Below are 24226 nucleotides of genomic sequence, written 5' to 3' on the forward strand. Positions count from 1 at the left end.
TTGGTGTAAAAGACATTTTTAGGTTTAGTCTTCGAGTCTAGGTCGGACTTTTGAAAGTTTCAGATTAGTGTTGAGTGTTGTAATCCTCTAGACCACTGAGTTGGGTGGTGGTATTTTTCTTTTTAGACAAAGCCTCCCCAACAAAAATTGTACGATTAGTGGAAAAATGAACAAGACACATGAATAAAACTTTTTGAAAGTGCCTTAAATATAACAAACGTTGACTTTTAAAGGCAAAATAGATTCATATTTAACAATTTATATATTCAAATTGGTATTTTTTAAGGTGTAAACAAAATAAAGAGAAAAAATGTGACAATTTCGTGATTATTTATTATTATTGTAAGTACAGATTAGTCAGAACAGAGAGCAAGAGTGTCTAGTGTCCACCAACATTACCAAAAGTGAATGGTTGAAAAAAGTGCCTAAGAAAAGTGATTTTTAGCCACAAGTGAAAGCTTTTTGAATGAATAAAAGTGAATAAATCAAAAAAAATATTGAAAAAGGTGAAATATTGTTCAGAATATGTCATTTTTAGAAAGATATTAAAAAGTTGTGTTTTTTTAGACGTCCATTTTTATGTGACATTTAAAGACAATTTAATATTTTGGAAGAGGATATTTCCATGAAATGCATTTAAACTGAAATTTCATCCACTTGTAGTAAGATCTATAGGATATTAGGTTAAGACAGACAAACAATTAACACACTTTGATTACACGACCTTTCTTTAAAGAGTCTGTTATATATACTATGCCTGGTAATTTATGAGTTGCGCCTGATTACGAGCTAAGGCATACCTGATATAGGAGCAGAGTAGTATCAAGTAATTGAAACTAAAAAAATTTCTTGTTGAACTGTCATGTATACATATATCAATATTCAAAATTATTTCAATTATCTACAACATATTTAATTCTTAGGGAGTCATTTTTTAAGGAGAGTAGAGGTACTTCTCCCCCCCCCCCTCCCCCACAAATAGAAACCTTTTTAGGACTAATACATACATCCTGTTACTTTTATATAAGGATTTAATTTGTAATATTCTATAAATAAAATTATAGGTATCTTTAAATCTGAGTACCCTAACTCGTTAAATGCACTTTAAGGAGCTATCCTTTTAAAAGGCATATTCTGAAATGTTTATTATTAAAGGTTAAAAAAGAATATTTTTGTGATTTTGTGAATTCTCCGTGATCATTATGACCCACGTATGTGAATCCAGCTCCTTCCCAACTTAAAATATTATCAGGGTACTAAAATTTATTAAAGAAGTTTTATAGCTTCAGATGTTAAATCCCTCCTTGTGCTTTTCATTTCAATTAAAAGCCAACTTTGTTTTAACTTATAAATTCAAAAAGTTCACTTTAATCTACAATTCTATAAAATTTTGAAGGAAAAAAAATCCTTTTTTAGGGCAACAATTTATTTTTGTAAAATAATTTTTAGTAAACCTAAAATCTTAGGTTATGATAAAAGTCAATGCTGAAAAAAATGTGAGTTCAACCAAGATTAACGCTTTTGTAGCGTAAAAGTGATTAAAAAAATAATACTAACATAATAAAAAGTTACTGTGAATTTAATATAAAGTTGAGAAAAATAAATACTAAGAAAAAATCTATTAAAATGTTGGAACCATCAGAAGAATTGTTATTGGGTACCCAGGTTGGAAATAAATACATTCTCAACAGGGATAGTGCCATGGTCTTGGAATATATGATTAAACGGCTCAACGAAGAAGATCCAACGTTGAGAAATTACAGAAGACAGTTGGCGTTTAATCAGGGATGATGTGTTGTCTAAAATAAAAAATATAAATTTAAAGGATTAAATAATTTCTTAAAGAATATTAAAAATATGATTTTGAAATATGGAGCATGATCTAAATAGAGGTCCTTTAAAAGAAAGTATTAAACTTTACAATTGGAAACATCGTAAAAATCATAAATACTTCCCTTGAAAAATTAAATAATGATTTATATTATCAGAAGTTTTGTTTGACAAAAGTTACATATTTACAGAAAACTATTTACATACATCACAAGAGCAATATTTCTATTTACTATTTTTTTTCTCGAAAATTGCACGGTAAAGGGAGTTTTGGCATATAGTTTAAATTCTGAAAGTTTTTAAGCTAGAAAAAAATATGTTATTTCAAGTTATTTCTTTTACCTTTTTTAAACCTTTATTTTAAATATAAATTTTTGTTAGGTAATATTTTATCATGATGCTTTTTTCTTGATAATTCGAGAATTTTCTTGCAAAAAACATAATTTTTGACATTTTTTTTGTGATTGGTAATGTAATTGTACTGATAATGATAGTATATACTAACGTGTAATTTCATGTGTTAGCTAATGCAAAACTAAAATTCACTCATTAAACTTTTATAAAATTTTCAAATGTAATTTCGGTGTACTACTATTTTAGTAGAAGTAATTTGTTTTATATCTTTTTGCCTTATTAATAGATAGAAGTTATTGGTATGTTTTTTTTTATTAAAAACAAGGATGATATCATCCTTTACAGCGAAGCTTCACAAATCAGAATATAAAAAGTACCCAATAAAGTATTGAAGTAAAATATATTTAAAGATGACATTTTTAGCTTGAACGTGCGAACTCTTTGTTTGTAATTGTGGAGTTACTACATTTCGATTTTTATTGTTTAAGGAATCATCATGATAGGTTTTAAATCAATGGTACAAATCTGATATGTTAAACAGAAGCTTTTTCCCGGACGTACGTTAAAACATGCCAGTTAAAAATATATTCTATCTAATTTTTATTTTCAACACATCAAAAATGCACAGGTTATTAAAACTGATCTCATCCCAATACTGATCAATTGCGGTGACCGAGAAGATGTTTTTGCCACCGTTATCCGCCTGCTGGTGAACCTATCTGTGCCCATGGAGTGTCTGCTCCCCAAGGAGATGACCCAGACCCGTACAGGCAAACAGACCATATATGAGCTTACCAGAAATTTGACTATGACTAAGGAGGCGTTTTTGGACACCAATGTTTCTCAGGCAAAGACAACTATAGAATAATAAAACTTGCTTAGTTATCCTTTTATAAAAGTAACTGATGTTTATGTATCTGTCGGTCTGTGAGCCACCCCCCCCCCCCCTCAATGAAGATTTAAATGATTAATGATTTTTTGTACTTGTTATCATAAAGGAAGCAATTTTACTGTTATCTGTTATCTTTAATTAGTGGAAAAGGCAATTTGTTTTGTCCATACTTGGAGAAAATATTTTTAAGTAGATTTAGACATTCGATCATTTATCTATAGTTATCTTTGCTCTCTCAGGTTATGATGGAACACTTGGCTGGTTATGTCATAGATAAAAACAAAGGTTTAGAAACTAGCACCATTGCAATTATAAACAATTGCCTACTGCTGATCCGTAACGTGCTCCATATGTCAGATGTAGTGCTACGATTCCGCCAGGAGGAAAGTAACAGATCAGCTCACAACTACATCCTGTGGAATTTATTCAGAAACAATATGGACGATGTTTTGCTGGACCTGATGGGACATGTTAACGTTGGATCCTGGTGTAATACAATTGTGCAAATTATTGCGCTAATCTACAAGGACCAGCATGTTGTAAATCTACAAAAATTGTTGCAAACCTTTCTTGACAGCACACTGTCAGAATCGAGCGACAATGAATCGAACACAAGCCCCCAGGTTGAACAGGAGGAGGGCGGGTCCAACCCCCCGGACAGCTCGGAATCCTCGCATGTTATCGAGAACAACAATTCAAGTTCATCGCGGGGCACAAACTCGACCCCATCTCCACCTCCGTCCCATGATCAGAATCAGCCAGCCGAAGCGTTTAGCATCCCTGGCGGTCAGCCCAGGTCACCCACCCTACAAAGTTCCAACACTAATGTGGACACAGGCAACGGGTCCAACAGTACCAACCCGCCCAGCCGCCAGAAGACATCAAAAGGCTCGGCCAACTCCAACCTTCAAGACGGCGAACCACCCCATAAAAAGTACAAAGAATACTGGGATAACAGCAGTTATTATAATGAGAGCGGCGTGGCCGAGGATAAAACAAGCATGGAATACACAAACAGCTATTCAGAAGCAGATAATATTAGCATTAAGCCGAAATCTGGCAACCAATCGGGTCACTCAAGCGAATCTAGTGACATTAGTGGGCTGCCCAAAACGGGCAAACGACAGGTTAACACTACCTGCAGCTCAGACATTGGGTATGTGTCCCAGCCCTGTATCCAGGAAAGCACATCGTCATCAAGCAATGACGGGGACAAGCGTGTCCGCATGGTCAGAACCAACCCGGTTGTCAAACACAAGACAAAGCCCGAAACAAACTCCAACGAGGAGAAGCAGGAGATCCGTCGGCGTAAGATGATGTCGTTGGCGCGCCAGACGAGGATGCGCGTCAAGGGGATGGTCAACTATGCCCCGACAAACGAGGACATTTCGGAGATATTAAAGGAATTCACTATTGACCTGCTGCTGACTGAATACTCCGGACTTGTCAGAAAACTGCTGGAAGTTCAGCGGGAATGTAAAACGGAAACGCTGGACAAATCCCACATTTTATGGCTGATTACTTACTTCCTAAAATTCGCGACCCAGCTGGAAATCGGCCTCGGCCATATTGACAGCGTCCTGTCCGTCGATACATTGTCCTACGTGACCTATGAGGGCGTGGAGGAGTTGGAGTTCTTTGAGCTTGCCCAGCGCGACCGCGAAACCGAGCTGGACCCGTACCTGCGACGACTGCACCTGGTTGTGGCGGCGCTGCGCGAATTCATGCAGACGCTGGCCGCTTACAAGCAGTCAACCCTGCTGTCACAGGCAGACAAAAATCATCTGTTCAACCTGCAGCTGCACAGCACGTATGTGAAAGGGCTGCGACAGCTGTTATTGCTGTTGATACGTTCTTTCAATTCAGTTAACAACTCTTTGCAGTATTTGACAGATTTAATTGTCACGAATCATTATGTCCTCAAGAATATGGAAGAAGCAATGCAGGAAAAAAAGCCATGAAAATTTGTTTGGTAGCGCAGCTACTTAATTATTTACATCAAAGGGGGTAAGTAAAGGGCATAAAAATAGCCTTAATCCATCTAAAGGCTTAAAATACGTAATAAAATAGCTTAAACAATCCCGGGACATAATTGAAGCTTCCCCAGAAAGGAAGAGATAAGTTATTTTAGTAGTTATTGCAATCATATGCTTTATACAGTAAAAACGCTCTAATGGAAAACAAAAAGGTTTTGAAATTTTTATTATAAATATATCCTGTGTATTTCACTTAACAACACTATGGGAAAAAATGATTTATTTTTTATTTTTAAAGATCATGATTAATGTGTACTTAACTTCCTTAGAATATTATAAAATCAAACATTTTGATAACAATTTCTAAAAATTATATTTTTCAGATTCAAGTTGGACTTTAATCTTTGTTGTATCTCAAGTCTTTCCTCTTTATTGAACAGCAGGGATCTTAAGGGATAAGACAAAGAATGATAAATTAATGTACATCCCCAATTATGATGAACAAATGCTATGTCTGTAGAAAATACAGTACAGTTAGTTTAAAATTTTGGACAATACAAGTTTAAATGAACTCATCAAGATTTAATTGAAATAGTACCTACCTATAGAAATTGTATATCAGCCAATGATTAAGAGAACTTGTTCATAAAACTTTGGATACTACTAGTGTTTATTTTCGGTCAGTGTCCCCTTTCATTAGCTTACTAATCAGTAGTTGAAATGAAAACCAATTATATTTAAAATGATAAAAATATTTTATAACCTACGCAGAAAGATACAGGGTGCGCCAAATAAAAAGGAAAGACTATGTTACTAAGTATAAATGTATCATAGTTTTCTTTTTTTCTGTTTATTACCTAGTGTATTGTTTTAGCATCTTTGATAAATGATTGTTGCTGCCCTACGTATGGACTAACTTGTCCTTGTTTATGTTACTTTACTGATGAACGATTTATGTTTTTTTCATACTTTGTAAATCATGTAACATCATGTCTATAAAATGTTACTTAATTCCTAACATAAACAAACTTAATGAAACATTATGAAAGTACAAAAAAATTTGAAACTGTTATATTTAAATAATTATTATGCTAAGGGGATAAGCGGATGAAACACTTTTTGTAATCAAACTAAAAATGAGAGGGATTTTTTGAAATTCAATTAGTTCAGTCGCATTTATTATGCAATTTTTCGTTATGGAAAACTTGTGTAAAAATTTGAACCACTTTGGACAAGTATTAAGCCCGGCAATTTCACTCTGAAATTTAAGGCCCCCGTTTATGGGGGTAAAAGTTTATTGCATCAGAACTATGGCTTCATGGTGCTTCCAGAAAAGGTCTTGATTACCTAGTTGAATCATAAACCAAGTTCCGTTTCAAAAGAAAAAGTGACTCAAAAAACGACTATTTTTTGTTTTTTGGAATTGACCAATTTTTAGTAATTTTGTTTTGAGATTTTCCATTGTCTTATCCCTTAAGATTCCTGAATAAAGTTTGAGACATATTTTCATGGCTTTTATTTAACCTACCAGGTTGAGCACTACCACGCCCCCAAACTGGACATCCAAGATCATATTCGCCAGTTTGCCAACATGGAGCTTATGACCAAGTACGGTCAGCTACTAGTCAACTTTCAAGAGAACACACCACAGGTATAGTGGTATAGTAGTAGTACTACCAATATTTAAGAGCAGTTTTGCTGATAATAAATATTTATTTGATTGTAAAAAAGGGGCATGGTCAGGGTGGGGAAAAACCCAGGGTTTTTTAAAAAAGCCCAACCCAACCCGTAAAAACCCTTAAAACCCTGGGTTTTTATGGGTTTTTTAGGGTTTTATTGGGTTTTTTCATTTAGGAGTCAAATACATTTGATATATTGATGAAATATTAATGTTTATGTTGTTGTAGGTAAAAGGTAAGCAAGATTTCACAATAAACAAGATAGATAATGAAGAAAGCTGGCATTCCGATCAAGGGGGGGGGAAGTTTTGACACATTTGCGTAAACAGGGAGTATAGGCTTTATCTTTGGACTGAGAGGATAGGTTATTAGGGATAAAATCATTCTTATATGATGAATTTTCCCAAGTTTTAAGATTTTTTGGATAGGCCTCCAGGTTCCGGAGCTCCAGGCCTCCAGGACCTCTCTGTACAGGTAAAAATTTAAAAAATAATTTTTTTTTGAAGAGTTAGAAGTCAACCTATGAAACAAAATATGCATATTTTTGAATGTTATTCACATATTTGAAGAAAAAAAGGCATATTTTGTTTCATAAGTTGACTTCTAACTCTTCAAAAAAAAAAAAAAAAATTTTCATTTTTACCTGTACAGAGAGGACCTGGAGGCCTACAGCTCCGGAACCTAGAGGCCTAACCAAAAAATCTTAAAACTTGGGAAAATTCATCATATAAGAATGATTTTATCCCTAATAACCTATACTCTCAGTCCAAAGATAAAGCCTATACTCCCTGTTTACGCAAATGTGTCAAAACTTCCCCCCCCCTTATAAACCCTTATTAGTAATGGTGCACAAAATATTCATTTAAGGGGGAGGGGAGGTTAAAAGCTTCAAAACATGGAACCTACTCTTCTATTCTTAAGCTGTCATCACCCCCCCCCCCCCCTCCCAGAAATGATTAAGGTCTTTTCCTTTTTATATCCCCTTAATAAAACCCTCTGCACGCCACTGTAACTATTTCCTTTCATAAATTGTTATGTTTAGTTTAAAAAATCAATCATGATTATGTAATTTACACAATTTATATATCATCAATTTGGTAGCAAAGCGTTTTCTGAAATTAGGTTTTGAGAGAAAGTAATTTCATAAACATTTGAACAATAAGTAGAGCATCATTTATTACTTCAATTACTTCATATTTTTTTTATGTTTTTTAGGTAAAATTTGCTTTAAAATGTTATTAGATCCTAGTCTTTGAGTAAATAGAGGTTTAATTTGTAAATTTTAACGTGAAATTTCAATGTTTTTTCAAAAACCCAAAAAACCTTGGGTTTTTTTTTCAATGGGTTTTATAAAAAACCCTGGGTGGGTTTTTTTGGGTGGGTTTTTTGTATGCCCACCCTGGGCATGGTGTATGTCTGTACACAAAAATAACAAGACACCAACTTTGGAAGCTTTTTATATGTTTTTAGGGAGGCCAAATATGGATTTTTCGCGGTTAAAAACACCTAAATAATATTTTTTTGCTTAAGATCTCGAAAATTGCTGGCACGTATTTGTTGTACTTTTCAGGGAAGCTTTATGTTTTAATGCTTCTCCAAAGGGATAGAGCGTTAGAGGCAAACAACTAGTTTAAATTGAATCTTGAGGCTGAGCCTCTAGTATTTAAAGGGGCAGAAGAAAGGGGCTAAAAAATAGCTTAAGACCATTCAAAGACTTAATTCTGAAAATGAGATAGCCCAAAACCATTATGAGACTTAAAGTAGAGCAATCAAGTTTACCTGTCTTTTTTCTAAAGTGAAACTAAATATTTTCAGGTTAACGATAGCATATTTACGATCATGCACCATGTGGCGGGCGACCTCGAGTCCCCCCACACCCTCTTCATACCCGCGGTCCTGCAGACATTTTCCAAGATCCTGGAGGAGGGCATCAACATCGTGCCCGACTGGGTCGACCTCATCGAGTATGTGATCCAGAAGTTTCTGCACACGATGCAGAACTCCCCGCACAAGTGTGCGGCCACCATTACCGAGAACATGGACAATGTGGAAATAGTGGACGAGTGCGGCCTGACACCGGCAGAGGCCAGCAGCCTGTTCTACCATTTCAATCAGGTACGCTTTGCCAATGGATTTATTATTACTTGGATCTTGCACCAGATTATCATGTGCTCTAATAAAGTGAAAATCCACCCCATTTACTCAATCCACTCTCCTCCTACTGGATGAACAAACTGATCAATAAATGATTTCCCAGTTATCAAACTAAATTGACGACAATTGTTTCCGTCATATTATCCATGTATTTTTTATATCCATTGTTTCTACATAGTTCTTGTTGTCCTTAAGTAGCGCAGCAACAACAAGCGATCTAGTACAAAAATAAATAATTTTAATTCAAGCAAATTGCTACAGTTGTTTTTAATATTATAAATTAATTAATCTATATCGATGCAAAATATATAATTTTTATGTTGTTTAGTGTATAATAAAGTAAAAAATTAATGATAATGGAGTCAAAATAGTTTTCTTTTAATGAAATAATTATAGTTAGATTGTTAACAAGGAGTACTGGGAAGATTTTGCTATTTCAATGAATAAAAAAGATTACCACTATGTCAATATAGTGAAACCTTACTAAATTTAACTAAATCTTTTACTTTTGTAATTGTTATCAGAAAACGCATTTTAATGCATTGAATTAGTGATAAATATTTTTAGATACGTGATAAATTAAAAGACTATCATAAAATATAATGATTTATTGTATGATTTTTGTCTACAAGTAGGTATATATTTAATGTTAATAATTCGTGGCTGTGGCATTTACTATACTCTTAGTTTGCTGTCACGCGCCTTTATTGCAACAGAAAGTACCATGACATATTTATTAAACTGAGTTGCTTTTTTCCTAATTAACATAAACATTTTTTTATTTTGGAGAAAAATCTTTTGTTTGTTAAATCAGTTTTAGTAAGATATTTACAGGATATCTTATTTCTTCACAGAATACACGTATTCATCTATAGAGGACTTAATCATGCTGGTAGGGAGGGGACAATTACACTAGTACCCAAAATTTTTTAAAAACTTTATCTTATTAGTTTGCTTCAAAACTTTGGGTACTTTTATTGAATTTTGATGTGTTAGTTCCGAACTGATAGTATCCTAAGTTCAAACTTTTTAGTCAATAATCTTAAAATACAAAATATATAATAATATGGGATGTATATCTATCTATCGTCCATTGTCCTATCCCTTAAAATCCTTAAGAAAATGACAAACATAAGAATTGGCATTAATATTTACTAGGTGTTCTAAATGAATACTTAAAAGCTAGACAAATGTATAGCAAGAGAAAAAAGGGAGAGAAAGAAGGTTGCGTGGCTAAACACGTAATGTGTGGTGTGTGTGTGTGTGTGTCTATGTGTATTTTAGAGTCTGTGTGTGCGTAAGATGTGTGTGTGTGTGTGTGTGTGTGTGTGTATTGTGTGTAAAACTAAAGCGGAGCCTCCAAAAATATTTCTGTCACGCTTAACCCAACGCGAGCTTACAAGAGAAATACTCGTTTATATAATTTCAATTTTTTACACCGCCTGGCTTGTCATACGTTTTCGTTGCAATTAATCAATTTTTTATGAAGATATCCTATATTATAAAGTAATTAGGCATTTTTGTTTGAAGGTAAAAATCTCGGAAACTGCTTATCCTAAATGATTGGTTTTATTTAGGAAAGTTTATATATTTCTTTGGGTGGTTTTAGACTATTTTTTTTACCTTACTCGCTCTTTTTCTGACCTCATTCGCTATCCCCTAAAGGCTAGGAGAGAAGCATAAGTCCTCTTTAATAAAGTAATAACTTGTCTGTCTATCTAGTAGTAAGATATCGAAAAAGGCTAGGTAGATAGATTAAACACTAATTTTCAGAAAAGTTTAGTATTGATCAGGGCAGGTTTTAGGCTATATTTCAAAGCTAGGTGCTATTACGAATAATGTGTATCCCATTTTCGTTAACTCCTTGATTTTTGTTATTTTTAAACTGGCTTTTATATATTTCTGCGGACATTAAAATAAGCGGAATTAATGGAACACCGTTTATTTTTTTAAATTCCCTCCTTCCAATTTTTTGTAAGTCGTCATAGACTAATTTCTATAATATTATAATTTTATAACTTTAGTTTATCCACTCTCTCTCTCTCTCTCTCTTTGGTAATAAAACATTTAAAACGTTTTGAATTAGGAATTTTAATTTATTTATGAAATATTTAAATGTAGGAAGGCTATGTTAATATTGTTTCCAGCTAAGTCCCTCTTGAAACAAACAAGAACAATTTTGTTTATATGTAGCGCAACAACAATAATCTGGATTAAAAAGTAGAATAAACTGTAATACAATAATTATATCGTGCATATAGACTATAATCCTTAATTTTGATGTAAAAATAGACTAGCAGCGGCTGTATCCCTAGAAGTAACACTAAAATAGTGGCGCGGGAAATCCAACACATTCGGTCCTTCTCAAAATTATAGCTTTGAAATAGAAATAAAAAAAGAATTTTAAGATTATTTCTCTTTGGAGACATGGTATACCCGCCCTCCAAAATTCAGCGATTTTGAGAATCTTCAATATAATTAAGAACTATAGTTGCTACAAAAGTTGGCGATGATTTTTACTTCAGACAGGTATTTTGTCCCTTTTTATATATGAATTCAGATTTTGTTTTAAATTATAACTTATTTTAGGTTGAAAACCACAGCGACCCCGTCGGGGCCATCATAGACATCTACCGGCAGGCCGGCAACATCTCGTTGACCCGGTTGTCACTAATCCAGTCCCTGCTGGCGCATGGCATCATCACGCACGCGCAGTATATGTCCTTCATGTACATGAAGTCTGTGCTGGCACAGTGCAACGGTGAAGGCAAAGGCAGTGTCAAAGCTGAGGTGAGATTTTTTCTCAGGATGACTTCGAAACCGATTAATATCCGTTGGATTAGAAACGATTCATCGTATTACAGACAATTTCCCACGAATATTAGAATATAGATAATGTAATTAATTTTAATTTTATTAGACTGTGCCTTTGGGGCCAACAACACTGGTTTTAATCTTGTGACATTTTATTTGAATATCCACGGAAAGCTGTTTATAATACGATGCGATAGATAACTATTATGGTTGCGTAGCATCTCTATAATTCACGTTGTCTGTCTGTTGTTCGACTGTTTTAACAGGGAAAATTATGAATTACTTGGCTGTTACTGGACAGTGGACATGTATAGACGGATGATTTTTTTTGGTGAAAAATCTCCTACTAAATGAGTCATTCTCTTGGGGACATCAAATTTAGGCAGTGAAGTTGGGTTTTTCTCAGCTGCTATACTATTGAATTGAAGATAGATGTTGAAAGCATTTCCATGATTAATATGCATTCACTTTGTCCTTTCATGTGTTTGGCTGTTCTTATTGTTGTTAATTTCATTTTAATCTAACCATCTATTTATCTATCTTAGGTTGGAAGCGAGCATTGTACCTCTGACGGTCACATAACCGACAGCGAAGAGGCGCAGGAGGGAATCCAGCGAGAAAACCGCGAAATCAAGGTCCTCAAAGACTGCCTGGTCAAACAAGGCCGCGGCGGATTAATTACCTGGATCCAGGAGCTGCTGCTGGACGCCTGCCGGGTCAAGCTGTACCCCAACACCGTTCTGCCGGCGGCAAGCTGCGTGCCGCACGAACCTGTCGCGTTCCACTGCAACCTGACGAAACAGAGCATACCTCTGGTGCCCTTCAGCCGGGAACAGAACCTGGGACTGCAGACAGAAGCATTTATCCTGCTGCTTCACAAGCTGGGCTTCCTGCTGCCCGCGGATGTCGGCAAGGTGTACCCGCGGATACCATATTTCTGGTCCGCCGATCATTTGTATGCGGTAGCCGCCAAGCTGGGGCCGCTACCAGAAGATACCTACAGGTAAAGTATATAAAATATATGATAAAATTAGCTTCTTAGTTACTTGTAGAGTAGCTTCGCAACTAAAAATCTTATATCTTTTTATTATGTAAACAAAACTATGTGATAAGGGCTTAATATTAGTTGTCGTCATTTGAAGATTCTTTCTCTCCGAAATTTAGAGGATAAAGCTTAAAATCTTTTTCTTAAAAAAAGATTTTAAAATAGCTTATCTAACAATTCTTAAATATTTAAAGTAACAGTAGTCTACACTACAGTTATGATTTTTAAAAATCTATTTAGTGCTAATAAACTTTGCCAGACGGACGAACAGGCTGCATTACTCAAACTGAACTTGAACAAAAAAAATATTTTTTAAAAATGTTCACAGTATCATTTAAATTATTAATACTAACGATTGATTCAAAATTTTTAGAGCTAAAAAACAAAAAAGAAATTAGATTAATAAAATATACATTTTAAAAAAATCTTAAAGACATAATCTTTTATCCCTGTGTTTTTTAACAAACATTATGTTTAGACGTGTTTTCTTCTAATAATCCAGATTTTTTGGAAAATATTTTTTTATCAAACAACCTTACCTACCATGACCAATAATAAGCGTTATGAAAAAAGGACCCATGACTGTGACGTAACACTTAGCACATCCGCTCGTTGCCAGGAAGTTGATAGGTGCGAATCTCTTCCCGACACTGCATCATAACTAAAGACGTTAAAAATGTTTCCAACTTCCTACTGCTGCTATGTCAATGAATTACCTTGGCCCAAAACAGGCGCAACTTGCAGAGTCAGGACTTCCAATCTTGCAATCAAAGGGTTGTTTGTCTGAAGGACGTATGGCCATATAACCATCCAATTCATTAAGCAATGCAAGGTTTGTTTCACAGAGGATTAGCGTTATGAAAGTTTGAAGAAAAAAAACTAATATTTAGATAAAAGAAAGAAGTCAAATGTATATCTTCAATACCTAGTAAAATATTCGCTTTCTGCCTTTTGTTACAAAAATGAATTAAAGTGCATTACTTTTTTGTGTGCATTTTTTGCCACAAATTTCCTTGTTCTTATGTTTATATATTAGACTTAGTGGTTATAAACTGATTACATTCGCATACTTACAAGTTTATAATACTTTTGTAGCTTAATTTCACACTATGCATACAGTCGATATATTATTACTTGGATGTTCCACCAGATTTTCACGTACTCTGAACAAGTGATCTTCGCAGCTGGATGAAATAACGATACCCCAATCCTACACCTTTTCTCCACCCTCCCCCTCCCCTCCTACTGGATGAACGAACTGACTAATAAATGAGTTCCATATTAGCAAGCTAAATTGACAACAAATTTTCCTTTTCAATAATAATATGGTACTATATGAAAATTTTTATGTACTATAAATGTACTATATATTTGTAAATTTTGAGTGGTCACGCTGAATATGATATCCACGTATATCCATTCACAATACATTGAACTGTAAAAATTTTCAAAAGTATTTGATTTTCCTTCTAGAATAACTTAATGTTTATGTTAAATAATTGAAACGCATAATATGACTCAATTACAGATCAAAAACAAAATATTTAGTGCAATTCATAACTGTAAAACCCAGGGAAGGAACGGATAATGGACTGTAAATTAAACTGATAGGCTTTATAATCACTTTTTCCTTTTCATGGGCTTAAAAACTTTGGGTGCTTATTGAATTCTGTTTCAAACCAGATGCGTCCAAACTTTTTAACCAATATGCAATGCAACAATTTTATTCATCAGAGGGGATAATTGTGTTTTTCATCATTGGGGGATATATATTAATTTATCGTCAATAAGATATCTTTATGCTAAGCAACTCAAATTTAAAATATTTGAGAAAAAAAACTTTTCGTCCTTCAAGGGAGTTAGGAGTCGTTTTAGGGACATGGGTTATTTCAACAATATTGTAGAACTTTATCAGTCGGAACTATTGTTATATATCCGTTATCTGCCTCCGGCGAACCGTTTTGCCGTTATCTGTTGCTGAAGGCGCTATTTTTGGCAAATTTTGTTGTTTTCCGCGGTTTTACAAAATATCTATTTGTTTAGATTTACCAGTGACGACATAGAACGGATAGCGCGCAAGGCTAACGACCCAGAGAAAAAGCCGGACAGTTTTTGCGCCGACACTTGTATGGACGGCGATGCCGGATTCGAAGATGCGGCCACTGAACCCAAACAGGTCAGTGGTAATTTTGTACTGGTTAGCCAAAGCAAAATTATTTATAAAAACGTACATTTATGTAGACAATTAATAAAACACTTTACAAAAGTCCAAACGACTTTAATTCATTTAAGGTAGTGAGCAGGCAATAGCAATTAATTCAAACCCCCCCCCCCATATTTAAGACTTATTGATAGAAGAAATTTACTTACATTTTTTGGTGTTTAATACATCAAAATAGAACTTAATTTGTTAAATGTTGGGGTGCATTAGACAGTATTTTAAAGTACCTATTTAAAAATATACAACAAAAAATATTAAAATATTAAAAAATATAAAAATAAAATATTTATTTTCAATTTATTTATTGATTATTCCTTTATTGTGCAATTCCTTACATCTGTATTTAATTAGATTTAGAATCTGAAGGAATATATTTGTATTATTTATTTTAGTCGGTAACTGACGAGCCGATTACTGGTAGCCAGTGGAAGTCCCGGGTGAACGGAAACCACCTGGAGGACGGAGTAGAACAGACTGTGCCAATTATGACCACTACCATAGCGAGCACGGAGAGTCCTATGGATGTTGGTGTCCCTGTTTTCACTGATGTTATGTCAGGTGCGTCACTATATGAATTTATAACCAGTCTCTTCTCTTTAAAATACATACCTATAGATATAGTTTTCACTTTAAAGGTTTCGTTATTTTTATGATTTACCACATATTCTCTATCTTTTTAAAATTTTTAGAATTCATTTTTTTCGTTTGTCCATCCATGATTTTTTTGTTTCGTTACTTATAGATGCTGTCATTCTTGTTATCAAGGGATTTATTTATTTCTAACTTTTTTATTTAGGAACCAATTACGCGCACCCCAGACCAACCCGTATAACAAGAATACCACACAACCAGCAGCCACGGGCCAGCTCCCCCGCCCCAAGCGAACTATGCGCTCCAGTTTTCTCCAACTCCGCCTCTAGAGGTGGGCTAGGTGGTATGAGCGCCCCCGCAGGGATCAAGGAAACTGCGGCTATGATGGTGGAGAAAGAAAAGGCTATGTCAATGGATGAGGGATGTTGTTTCATATTTATATTTTCTCTGTTCAAACCCTTTTACCTTTTACATCCCACCCTAACTTTCATATAAATAAAGAAAGGGTAAGGTGGTGTTTCTTCTATTTCTTAGGTTAGGGTTATTGAATTTTGGGCACTATGTACCCCCTCAGTGTTTGGGCCTTCCGTAGTGGTTAGTTATAGCAAAAAAACTACTTTCTTATTTTTAATTAACTTTGCATTTAAATTTGTAACAATACTGGAACCTGCAGGACGAACCTATGGAGACCCTAACCGAGAACGAGTACCTGGATGGCCTGGACCTTATGGACACATCAGTCAAGTCCGCCAGAAAGACCAGGTTCTGAAAAACCTAGGTATAGACTAGTTCTTCAATCAAAACCAGTCTACAATAAAAAAAAGGAATGGATACATTAATTTTGTTGATTATAAACACATAATACGAGCAATGCAACTTTATAACTCATATTGTCTGTCCGTCTTAAATGATCAATGTGATTCATTTGCCCAATGAACATCTTTTTTAATCAGCTTCTTTTGAAGGTAGACAACAGATATAAATCACGAAGATTTACATTACCACTGAGCATCTTATTTTGTCTGTGTTATTTTACATTTTGTTTGCTTTGTTTCTTATGGCTGTCTTGTCCTTGTTTCAATAACATTTTGGTTTGGAAACAGTAAAGATATTAGATATTTTTATCTTTATATCATACGGATATTCAGGGAAAGGTTGTGCAAAAAGTTATATACTGTTTCTTTGGTGTTATAAATCCTGCAAGTAACGCGACGTGTGCATGTTTCCAGTGACATTATTATTTAATACATTCATTGAAATCAGGAGTTCATTTGTTTCCTTATTTACTCGTTTTCACAGGTTTTAATAATGTGCTAGAATTATAGCTGCGCTATTAACGGATTTTTATTATTGTTAAAATCAAAGCTACTTTGAAAAGGGTCTGACTGTCCGTATTTAACACTTTGTCAGTTAAAAAACAAAAGGTCATAATCTGATATTGCTCAAAATGACAAAAAATATCTAAATTTTTCTCAAATACAGATTACCTACTGTTATTTTTCGTATAATCAGTATTACATTTTGCTACTTTTTTGCTTTAAGACATCATTGTATTTTTTATATTAGCACATTATTAAATATTATTTAGAGACTCCAGAAACAAAACCCTACAATTTATAAATAATTTCACCACCGCCCGGGCTTACTGGTAGAAAAAGACAAGTCCTCTCTTTATACAACTATATCTTATATAAGCATAATAATACTAAAAAAGAATACTCTTTGATATGCGTTTTTATGAAAATTGATAATTATAAGGTTTGGAAGATTTTTGTTACAATTAAATGCTCAAAATTTATCATAAAAGAAACTTACCTATTAAAAAGATTTTTAGATAAACTTAAATCGAAGAGTTTTCTTTTTTTCTTCAAGGAAACATCTTGTATGTAACTTAATTATGCTTGTTTTATACATCTAATAATATCTACATATGAATGTAAAGTGTGTTACCTTTTTATATGTTTTATTATTATTTGGTCACAACTTGGTCAAAAATGCTCACAAACCAGACCTTTTTCGACCGAATATTCTCAAATGGTTCCTTTACAAGCCCAATCAACCAGTTTTAAGATATCTTTATATTTCAAGGAAAATTGATGAAAATACCAAAAAAGACAAATTTGGGTATTACCTTTTATATGCAGTCACAGATACCATAAAATCAACAGAAAAAATACTTATTTTTACTTTTTTCTTATTTTTAAAGTTTGATTCTGTTAAATTGGCTATTCTTGAAGGGATTTATGCATTGATTATACTAAAACATAATATTGGATAGAATTAATGTATTTCAAAGAAAGAAAATTTGGAAAATAAGAAATTCGACCTCTATCACTTTAGAGGACAGCTGCCAACCTCCAGTTAACAGGATGCAGTTAAATACTTGTAAGCAATACTAATTAGCCCAAAAAGTAAAACAAAAAGTTTTTTATTATGGTAAAAAAATGATAATCTATTTCTTAATTTTGGGGATGATGATTGCCCTTGAAATATAAAGATATCTTGAAATATAAAGATATCTTAAAACTGATTGATTGGGCTTGTAAAAGAAACATTTGAGAATCTTCGGTCGAAAAATGTCCGATTTGTGAGCATTTTTGGCCAAGTTGTGGCCAAATGATAATGAAACATATAATACATCAAATTAATTATAATAGGATGGGCCGATTTTGTCATTTTATTGAATCATTATTTATTTTATGGATATTAATATTATGTTTTATGCATGAAATTGAAAAATTGAAGATTTAGAATGAATATTTGTATGGCTTTGTGTGATATATCTTAGTTGTAACCTATTATTCATCAAATTGTGTTTTCTTAATGAATTAACTTGTTTCTTGAAAAGTTTTAAAATGCATTCGATTTTTCTACTAAAGTAATATATAAATGTATCAAAAATTTTGATTTTATTTTTTAAAAAAATACTGTATAAATAACAATATTTGGAATATATCAAAATCGGACCGTCCTAATTCCGTATTTTTCAATTGTTTTCTTAATGTCTGTCTACTTTAGTTTTTGTCAGAGTTTAATAATAGGGCCTGAAAATTCTTTTTATTTTACCTTCTCTTTAATTACAACTTTTAAATTGCCTCTGACTAGTTATCTATTGAGAAATAACATATTTTTAGTAAACGATAAAACAAAGTAAAATAGCAATACTTTAACTTTTTGTCTTTTAAATTAATATATTTAGCTAAATCTAAACGACAATCATAGTTACAATTTAATGATTGAACTTTGGTTTTGAGATTGTTTTCATTGTTTGATTGTTTTCTAAAAGTATGTTTGAAAAATAGTTGATAAATGGACAATAAAAAAAAGATTTTTTTTAATGAAATATGTTCGAATTCAATAAAAAAAATCTACCAATTTGTCCATTTTTCAACAGTATAAAATTCCCTAAACAGAAATGAAATGTGCGTACCTCTGTATAATTATTTAAATCTATTATGATGTATCCATTTTTAAAATTGCAACTTAAGCTAATATCATATCAAATAATTTAATATTTTCAGCAAATAAATGATTTATAGTACATTTTAAATAGTCGCAATTTTAAAGTTATATAATGATAATTTAGAATTACATTTTTCAAATAAAAATAAAAATATTCAGGCATTATTTGGGATTTTTTTAGACATAGCATATAATTTATATTTATTTATAAAGTCAAAGGGTTACCCCGAAACAATCTTTCATCAATGCAAAATTGAGTTGTTTATTTTATATAAAAAAAATGCAATTTACCTCATTTTTTCATGGATAAAACATTATTACAAAAAAAGTTATCCCTAAACTAAAATTAAAGTTAGCTTAAGTTGTTAACAAAAAAAAATAATAACTATGTAAATTATGTAAAACAAATTCTGTCACTAAAATGCTTTTCCCGGTGCGATAACTTACTTTTTAATCAAATTTAAAAAAATAGATTTTTGTAAAGGCTAAAATCAAAATTATATTTAAGCTCTTAGTGACAGAAAATTATCAAATTGAATAGTTATTTATAGCATCGTACTATAGACATCTTTCCGCGGTTTTTAAAGTGAAAAATTACAAGATTAAAACCACTTTTGACATTTGTTGAAAATTGTCTGTGATATGATGCTGTACATGATTTTTCAGTATGGCTGAGAACCGGTTTCAATCCAGCAGATAAAAATCGGTTTTAAAGACATACGGGAAATTGTATTTAAAGTAAAAAAGTGTGATTAAGTATCGAGGTGATTTTTGAATGCGTCGAAAAAAAAATTCTCTTGGTCAAATCTGATGTTAAAAAATGCTACTTTTATTTTGTGCTTAAAAAAAATAATTTTGACAATTTTAGATATTTGTTATTTGTACATATAAAAAAATCATACCTACAGAAGAAGAAAAAAGTAATTGTACCTTAACTAAAAAATCAGATTTAGACCAATGAAAATTGAAATAGTCATTTTAGTAATTCTAAAAAACAATGTTGAAACAAGAAATTTTTATAATTAAATTGGCTCTTAAAGCGTATGAATGTTATGATATATAAAATTATTCAACATGTAAAACTGAATCCTTGAAACAATTGGAATTTTATGTTTTTACAGATACAAAATGTCGGTGAAAATGGTATAGCTCATCAGTAGCGCGGCAAGGTTTGGTTTTGGTGGCATCCATCAAATTGTGACGCGGCTGGGGGCAGGATAATACTTGCCAAAGTTTGAATATAGGACAGCTCCCCATGCCAAATAAACAGGTAGGAAAATATGGCAATTTATCTCAATGTTAAAGAAGAACTTGAATGTTGAACATAAAAAGGGAAAAACGGCATTTAAAAAAACATAGGTAGAAAGCTAAGGTATTCATTATTATACCCTCTGTGATGTCATTTGTTTACGTGGTATTTTAATATATTTTTTTTTTAAATAATTGGTATTTTTAGCAAATATTCTCATATTTTTTCTACATATGAAAGGTTTTTATATATACCTTGATTATTATCTGTATACTGGCTGTCGACAATCTGTCTTAAACCTTGTCATACTAAAGATATCCAAGATGGTGCTTGACAATGTCATGTTAGTTGCGTCACGTTATTTTTATCAACTTTCAACCAAGTAAAGCTAATACTCACAGAGATTTTTTTTTTGCCTAAATGGGGTTGGCAATCCGTCTAATTTTTTGGACCGGATTCGGATTCTTACAAAAATCCGTCCAAAAATAAAACGGATTCCGGATTCTTATTTTTTACGGATTCCGAATTCTGGATTCTGGATTCTGGATTTTAGCAATATTTTAGAAGGCTTAAAAAAAAAATTAAGGGATTAAATTATACCGGGTACTGGGAAGAATCTAAAGCTGCGTTTTTTCATATTTTCTGATCTCTCCACTTGGTGGTGTATGTGGGGAGAGATGGGGGGTGGTGATCTTTGCCTTCAAAGAGAGGGGGTTGAAAGAAAAAAACTCAAGACGCAAATTTTAGCCTAACATTTAAGAATCCGAATCCGCTATAAAAAAAAACTTATTTCGGATTCTGGATTCCAAAATTGGCCAAAATTTTGGCGGATTCTGGATTCCGTATTTGGATTGCCAACCCTAGTACCAACTAAAAGTACTCTTAGATTTATATAAGTGATTTACGTTTAAAACCAAGTTGAATATAAAAAAGAGATTTTCAGTATTTTCATATAAAAAAATTATGACAGATTAGCTCTGTTGATAAAAATACAAGGATCCAATATTTTAATATTATCCAATATACACGTGTTATAATATGATATTATTACTTAAACTTGAAAAACCGTGTCAATATTCACGTATGATATTATTATCAGTTAATGTAAAGTTGGATTTTCTATTGAATTAGGAATCTTTATACAAAGTTTTGTGTTAACTCAGGGATCTTAATGGATAAGACAATGGAGGATAGATTGATTTACATCCCCAATTATGATAAACAAGATAATCATTTTCCATGAATTTAGTTTTAGTAAAAAACTCATTTCACCCATGAAGACTTGATATTTCTTACAGCATTGCAGAATGAACAACGGACAAAGTACAGTAGATTATCAGAAGTCAGCAGAATGTTAACCAAATTTCGGCCGTCTTTCTACAACAGCAGTCGAGTAACTTTTTTTTCCACATAAATCTAATGGCCTGTTGTTACCTTTACATTACATATTGAGTTCTCATTGGTACAAAGAATATTCTAAAAAAGAACACTCGTCTATCTTGAAAAACAGTTGAGAAAATAACTATAGAATAGCTTTGTTGCTAAAACTGAAATGTATATTCGGTACACTACTGAAACAGTAATGAAGATGAAAGTAATAATAGGAACTAGGTCAAACACTTTCCATTAATGGATATACAATAAGTGGATTGTATATATGAACCTCATTTATTAGTCAGTTCTTACATCCAGTAGGAGGGAAGGGGATAGAGTCAAGGGGGTGTAAGGTTGTATCTTCATATTAGCCAGCTGTGAGTACATGACAATCTGGTGCATCATCCAAGCAATAATATATCGATTATTCTATTGCATGGATAGCGTGGAATAAAGAAAATAGATTTAATAGCAAAGCTTCTCTATAACTCACTTTGACCGTATCTTTCTGTACAGCTTAGGGGAAACATAAATTTATTGGCTCCTAATTAAGATATAAAGCTGATTTTTTTTTTGCTGAAGATTCCTATTACCTATGCTTTATAACTCACGTTGTCCGTTTGTCCTTTCCATGATTTTTTTGTATGGATGTTGTAATCCTTGTTATCTTATTATTAAAAATTACAATATTATATTTAGCAAAAAGATCAGTATTAATATTTTTATGATTTATCATCTAAATTACTAATAAAATTATTGAATGATTATATAATATTTCAATAAATTAGCTTCTAAACAATTTATTACAGATAGGTAATCTATAAATCGTTTAATTTTTAAATAATTACACGATTATTTAGCAAAATGATTTACAGCTTTGCAAGCAAGGATGTTAACTTTCATAATTCATATGTCTAGTAATTAAAGCTATGCTTGACAAAATCTTTGAAGAAACCTTTTTTTTGTCAGATGGACTTACTTTGATAGGAAAGGACGGAATACACGAAATTTTATTTGGGGTAACTCTGAACCTAATCGTGCTTAATGATCTGCATGATTATACAGCCAAACGCGTTTCAGGCAACCAACCCTTAAATTGAACGTCTTTTATATTTTTAATATCTGTATTTTGTAGGCTGGCTGACAGATCGACAGCCGTCTATCTTAAATAGTAGCTGAGAAAATCACATTTCCTCCGAAGCATTACGGACTGACTGACAAAAGAACAGACATAGTGAATTATAGAGTACCTCAGCTACTAAAAAGTCAAAACCAAATTCTGTGTTGAAACCTTGAATACCTGCATGCGTAGTTTTGTAAAACAAGTACATATAACATTGCAAATAGAACTTTGCACAGCAGCTTATATCATACAGTGTTCATGTAAACATGCAATAATTTCCAAATAGAATAAAAACCGGTTTTATTCAATATAAATGTTTGCTGATGTGAAATTTAGCATGATTTTTTTTCTTTAAACAGGAGTAGAACTCTTAAAATTGCAATGCCTTTTCTTCGTAGTTCCATCAGAGCAACTGCAATGCCAAATTTTAACGTCCTAAACCACATAACTCCAAAAAAGAAACTTATGAATGCTCCCCCCCCCCCTTTCCCCTCAAAAACAGCCCAAGAAACTATTTTTGTCTGCTAAGAATTCCAAGGCTGGGGGTAGAGGGGTGTTTACCTCGTTCAATATTTGAAACCCCTCATTTTTACCCCCTCAAAATTTTAAAAACCTATGAAACCTTTTTTTTACCCCCTTCAAAATAAAAATATGTCTTGTGATGAAAAATTAAAATTTCATTAAAAAATCAGGCATACATGGAAAGGACATTAGCCGACAAAAAAGACTTCTACATAGACATCTGATTTCATATAGATGTAGAGTGTATTATAAGAATCGAACTTTGTAAAATAAAGACAGTTTTATTGATTTGTTGCTGCTAACCAGTGTAGAATTAAGTGCTGTACAGTTAGTCTATTAATATCTCTGTACATCACATTCATGATAAATATTGCACAAGAATAGTTTGTACATAGTTTGGGGGAGAAAAGAGTTGTGGATCATGGAGGGTAGGAATGAAGTTAGATAAGGAAAATTATGTAGGGGTTCTCATACATTTCAACAAAGATTTAGTCCTAAATACTTATTTTTAAATGTTTTTACGTGATTTCAAAAATTCTTAGGTATATAAAGTAACAGGTTGCCAATATCGAAAGATCTCGCTATATGGTTTTCCTGTACAATAAAGCTCCTATAGATCGCGCCTGCTTACATGTAAAACCATTTCCTCCTATAAATAATATTAATATATTACAAACCTAATATTTTATTGTATATATGCAACATCTTATGGATTTTAACAAGATATCTAACATGTTACCTCCTAAACTAATGTTTGAAGGTTTGAAATAATTTTTAAATCTAAAAGTTTGCTATTTTCTGAATGATTATGTCTTGTTTGTAAGCACACTACGTGTCGAGGCTGTTTCTAAGTGCACCCATAACAGCTGGGAACTGCATTTGCTACACCCACCCACAGATATGGAACATTTTTATGGAAAAAATTTACATATTAAATTAA

The 24226-nt window shown here is 32.7% G+C and overlaps 2 protein-coding genes and 1 long non-coding RNA gene across 15 annotated transcripts in view; all 3 read left to right on the forward strand.

The window, feature by feature from the left end:
• The first annotated feature begins 339 nt into the window (after nucleotides 1-339).
• Nucleotides 340-1713, forward strand: LOC145325334 (uncharacterized). The gene is made up of 3 exons (XR_013881449.1): nucleotides 340-506; nucleotides 1156-1253; nucleotides 1467-1713. It is a non-coding gene; the product is annotated as an uncharacterized LOC145325334 (long non-coding RNA).
• A 1079-nt stretch (nucleotides 1714-2792) lies between these two features.
• On the forward strand, nucleotides 2793-20147 carry tim (timeless). Of its 10 annotated transcripts, none has more exons than XM_080168330.1 (14): nucleotides 2793-3031; nucleotides 3316-5019; nucleotides 6581-6703; nucleotides 8547-8846; nucleotides 11475-11675; nucleotides 12245-12702; nucleotides 14788-14920; nucleotides 15358-15523; nucleotides 15762-15974; nucleotides 16228-16377; nucleotides 16818-16855; nucleotides 17145-18434; nucleotides 18951-19043; nucleotides 19375-20147. In XM_080168330.1, exons 1-10 carry the CDS (start codon nucleotides 2912-2914, stop codon nucleotides 16323-16325), a joined length of 3516 nt encoding a protein of 1171 aa, XP_080024456.1. In that variant the 5' UTR covers nucleotides 2793-2911; the 3' UTR covers nucleotides 16326-16377; nucleotides 16818-16855; nucleotides 17145-18434; nucleotides 18951-19043; nucleotides 19375-20147. The 10 variants fall into 10 exon arrangements, with proteins under 10 accessions (XP_080024456.1, XP_080024452.1, XP_080024453.1 ...); XM_080168326.1 differs by having other exon boundaries at nucleotides 17145-17314; nucleotides 17429-17497; nucleotides 18214-20147; XM_080168327.1 differs by having other exon boundaries at nucleotides 17145-17314; nucleotides 17429-17492; nucleotides 18214-20147.
• A 1-nt stretch (nucleotide 20148) lies between these two features.
• LOC145325333 (dipeptidyl peptidase 8-like) overlaps nucleotides 20149-24226 on the forward strand; it is a 38228-nt gene continuing 34150 nt past the window's right edge. For all 4 annotated transcript variants that reach the window (XM_080168334.1, XM_080168333.1, XM_080168332.1 and 1 more), the window contains exon 1: nucleotides 20149-20288. The gene's annotated coding sequence lies outside the window, so the exon portion shown is untranslated. The remainder of the gene's footprint in view (nucleotides 20289-24226) is intronic.

Source organism: Acartia tonsa, chromosome 8 (genome assembly GCF_053477335.1).
Source record: "Acartia tonsa isolate MP-2025a chromosome 8, ASM5347733v1, whole genome shotgun sequence".
NCBI lineage: Eukaryota > Metazoa > Arthropoda > Copepoda > Calanoida > Acartiidae > Acartia > Acartia tonsa.

Coding starts and splice junctions, on each gene's coding strand:
- tim (XM_080168321.1), top strand. CDS start 2,912: ATGGAGTGTCTGCTCCCCAAGGAGATGACCCAGACCCGTACAGGCAAA. Junction 6,704..8,546: donor TTCAAGAGAACACACCACAG/GTATAGTGGTAT, acceptor AAATATTTTCAG/GTTAACGATAGCATATTTAC. Junction 15,975..16,227: donor AAAGGCTATGTCAATGGATG/AGGGATGTTGTT, acceptor ACTGGAACCTGC/AGGACGAACCTATGGAGACC.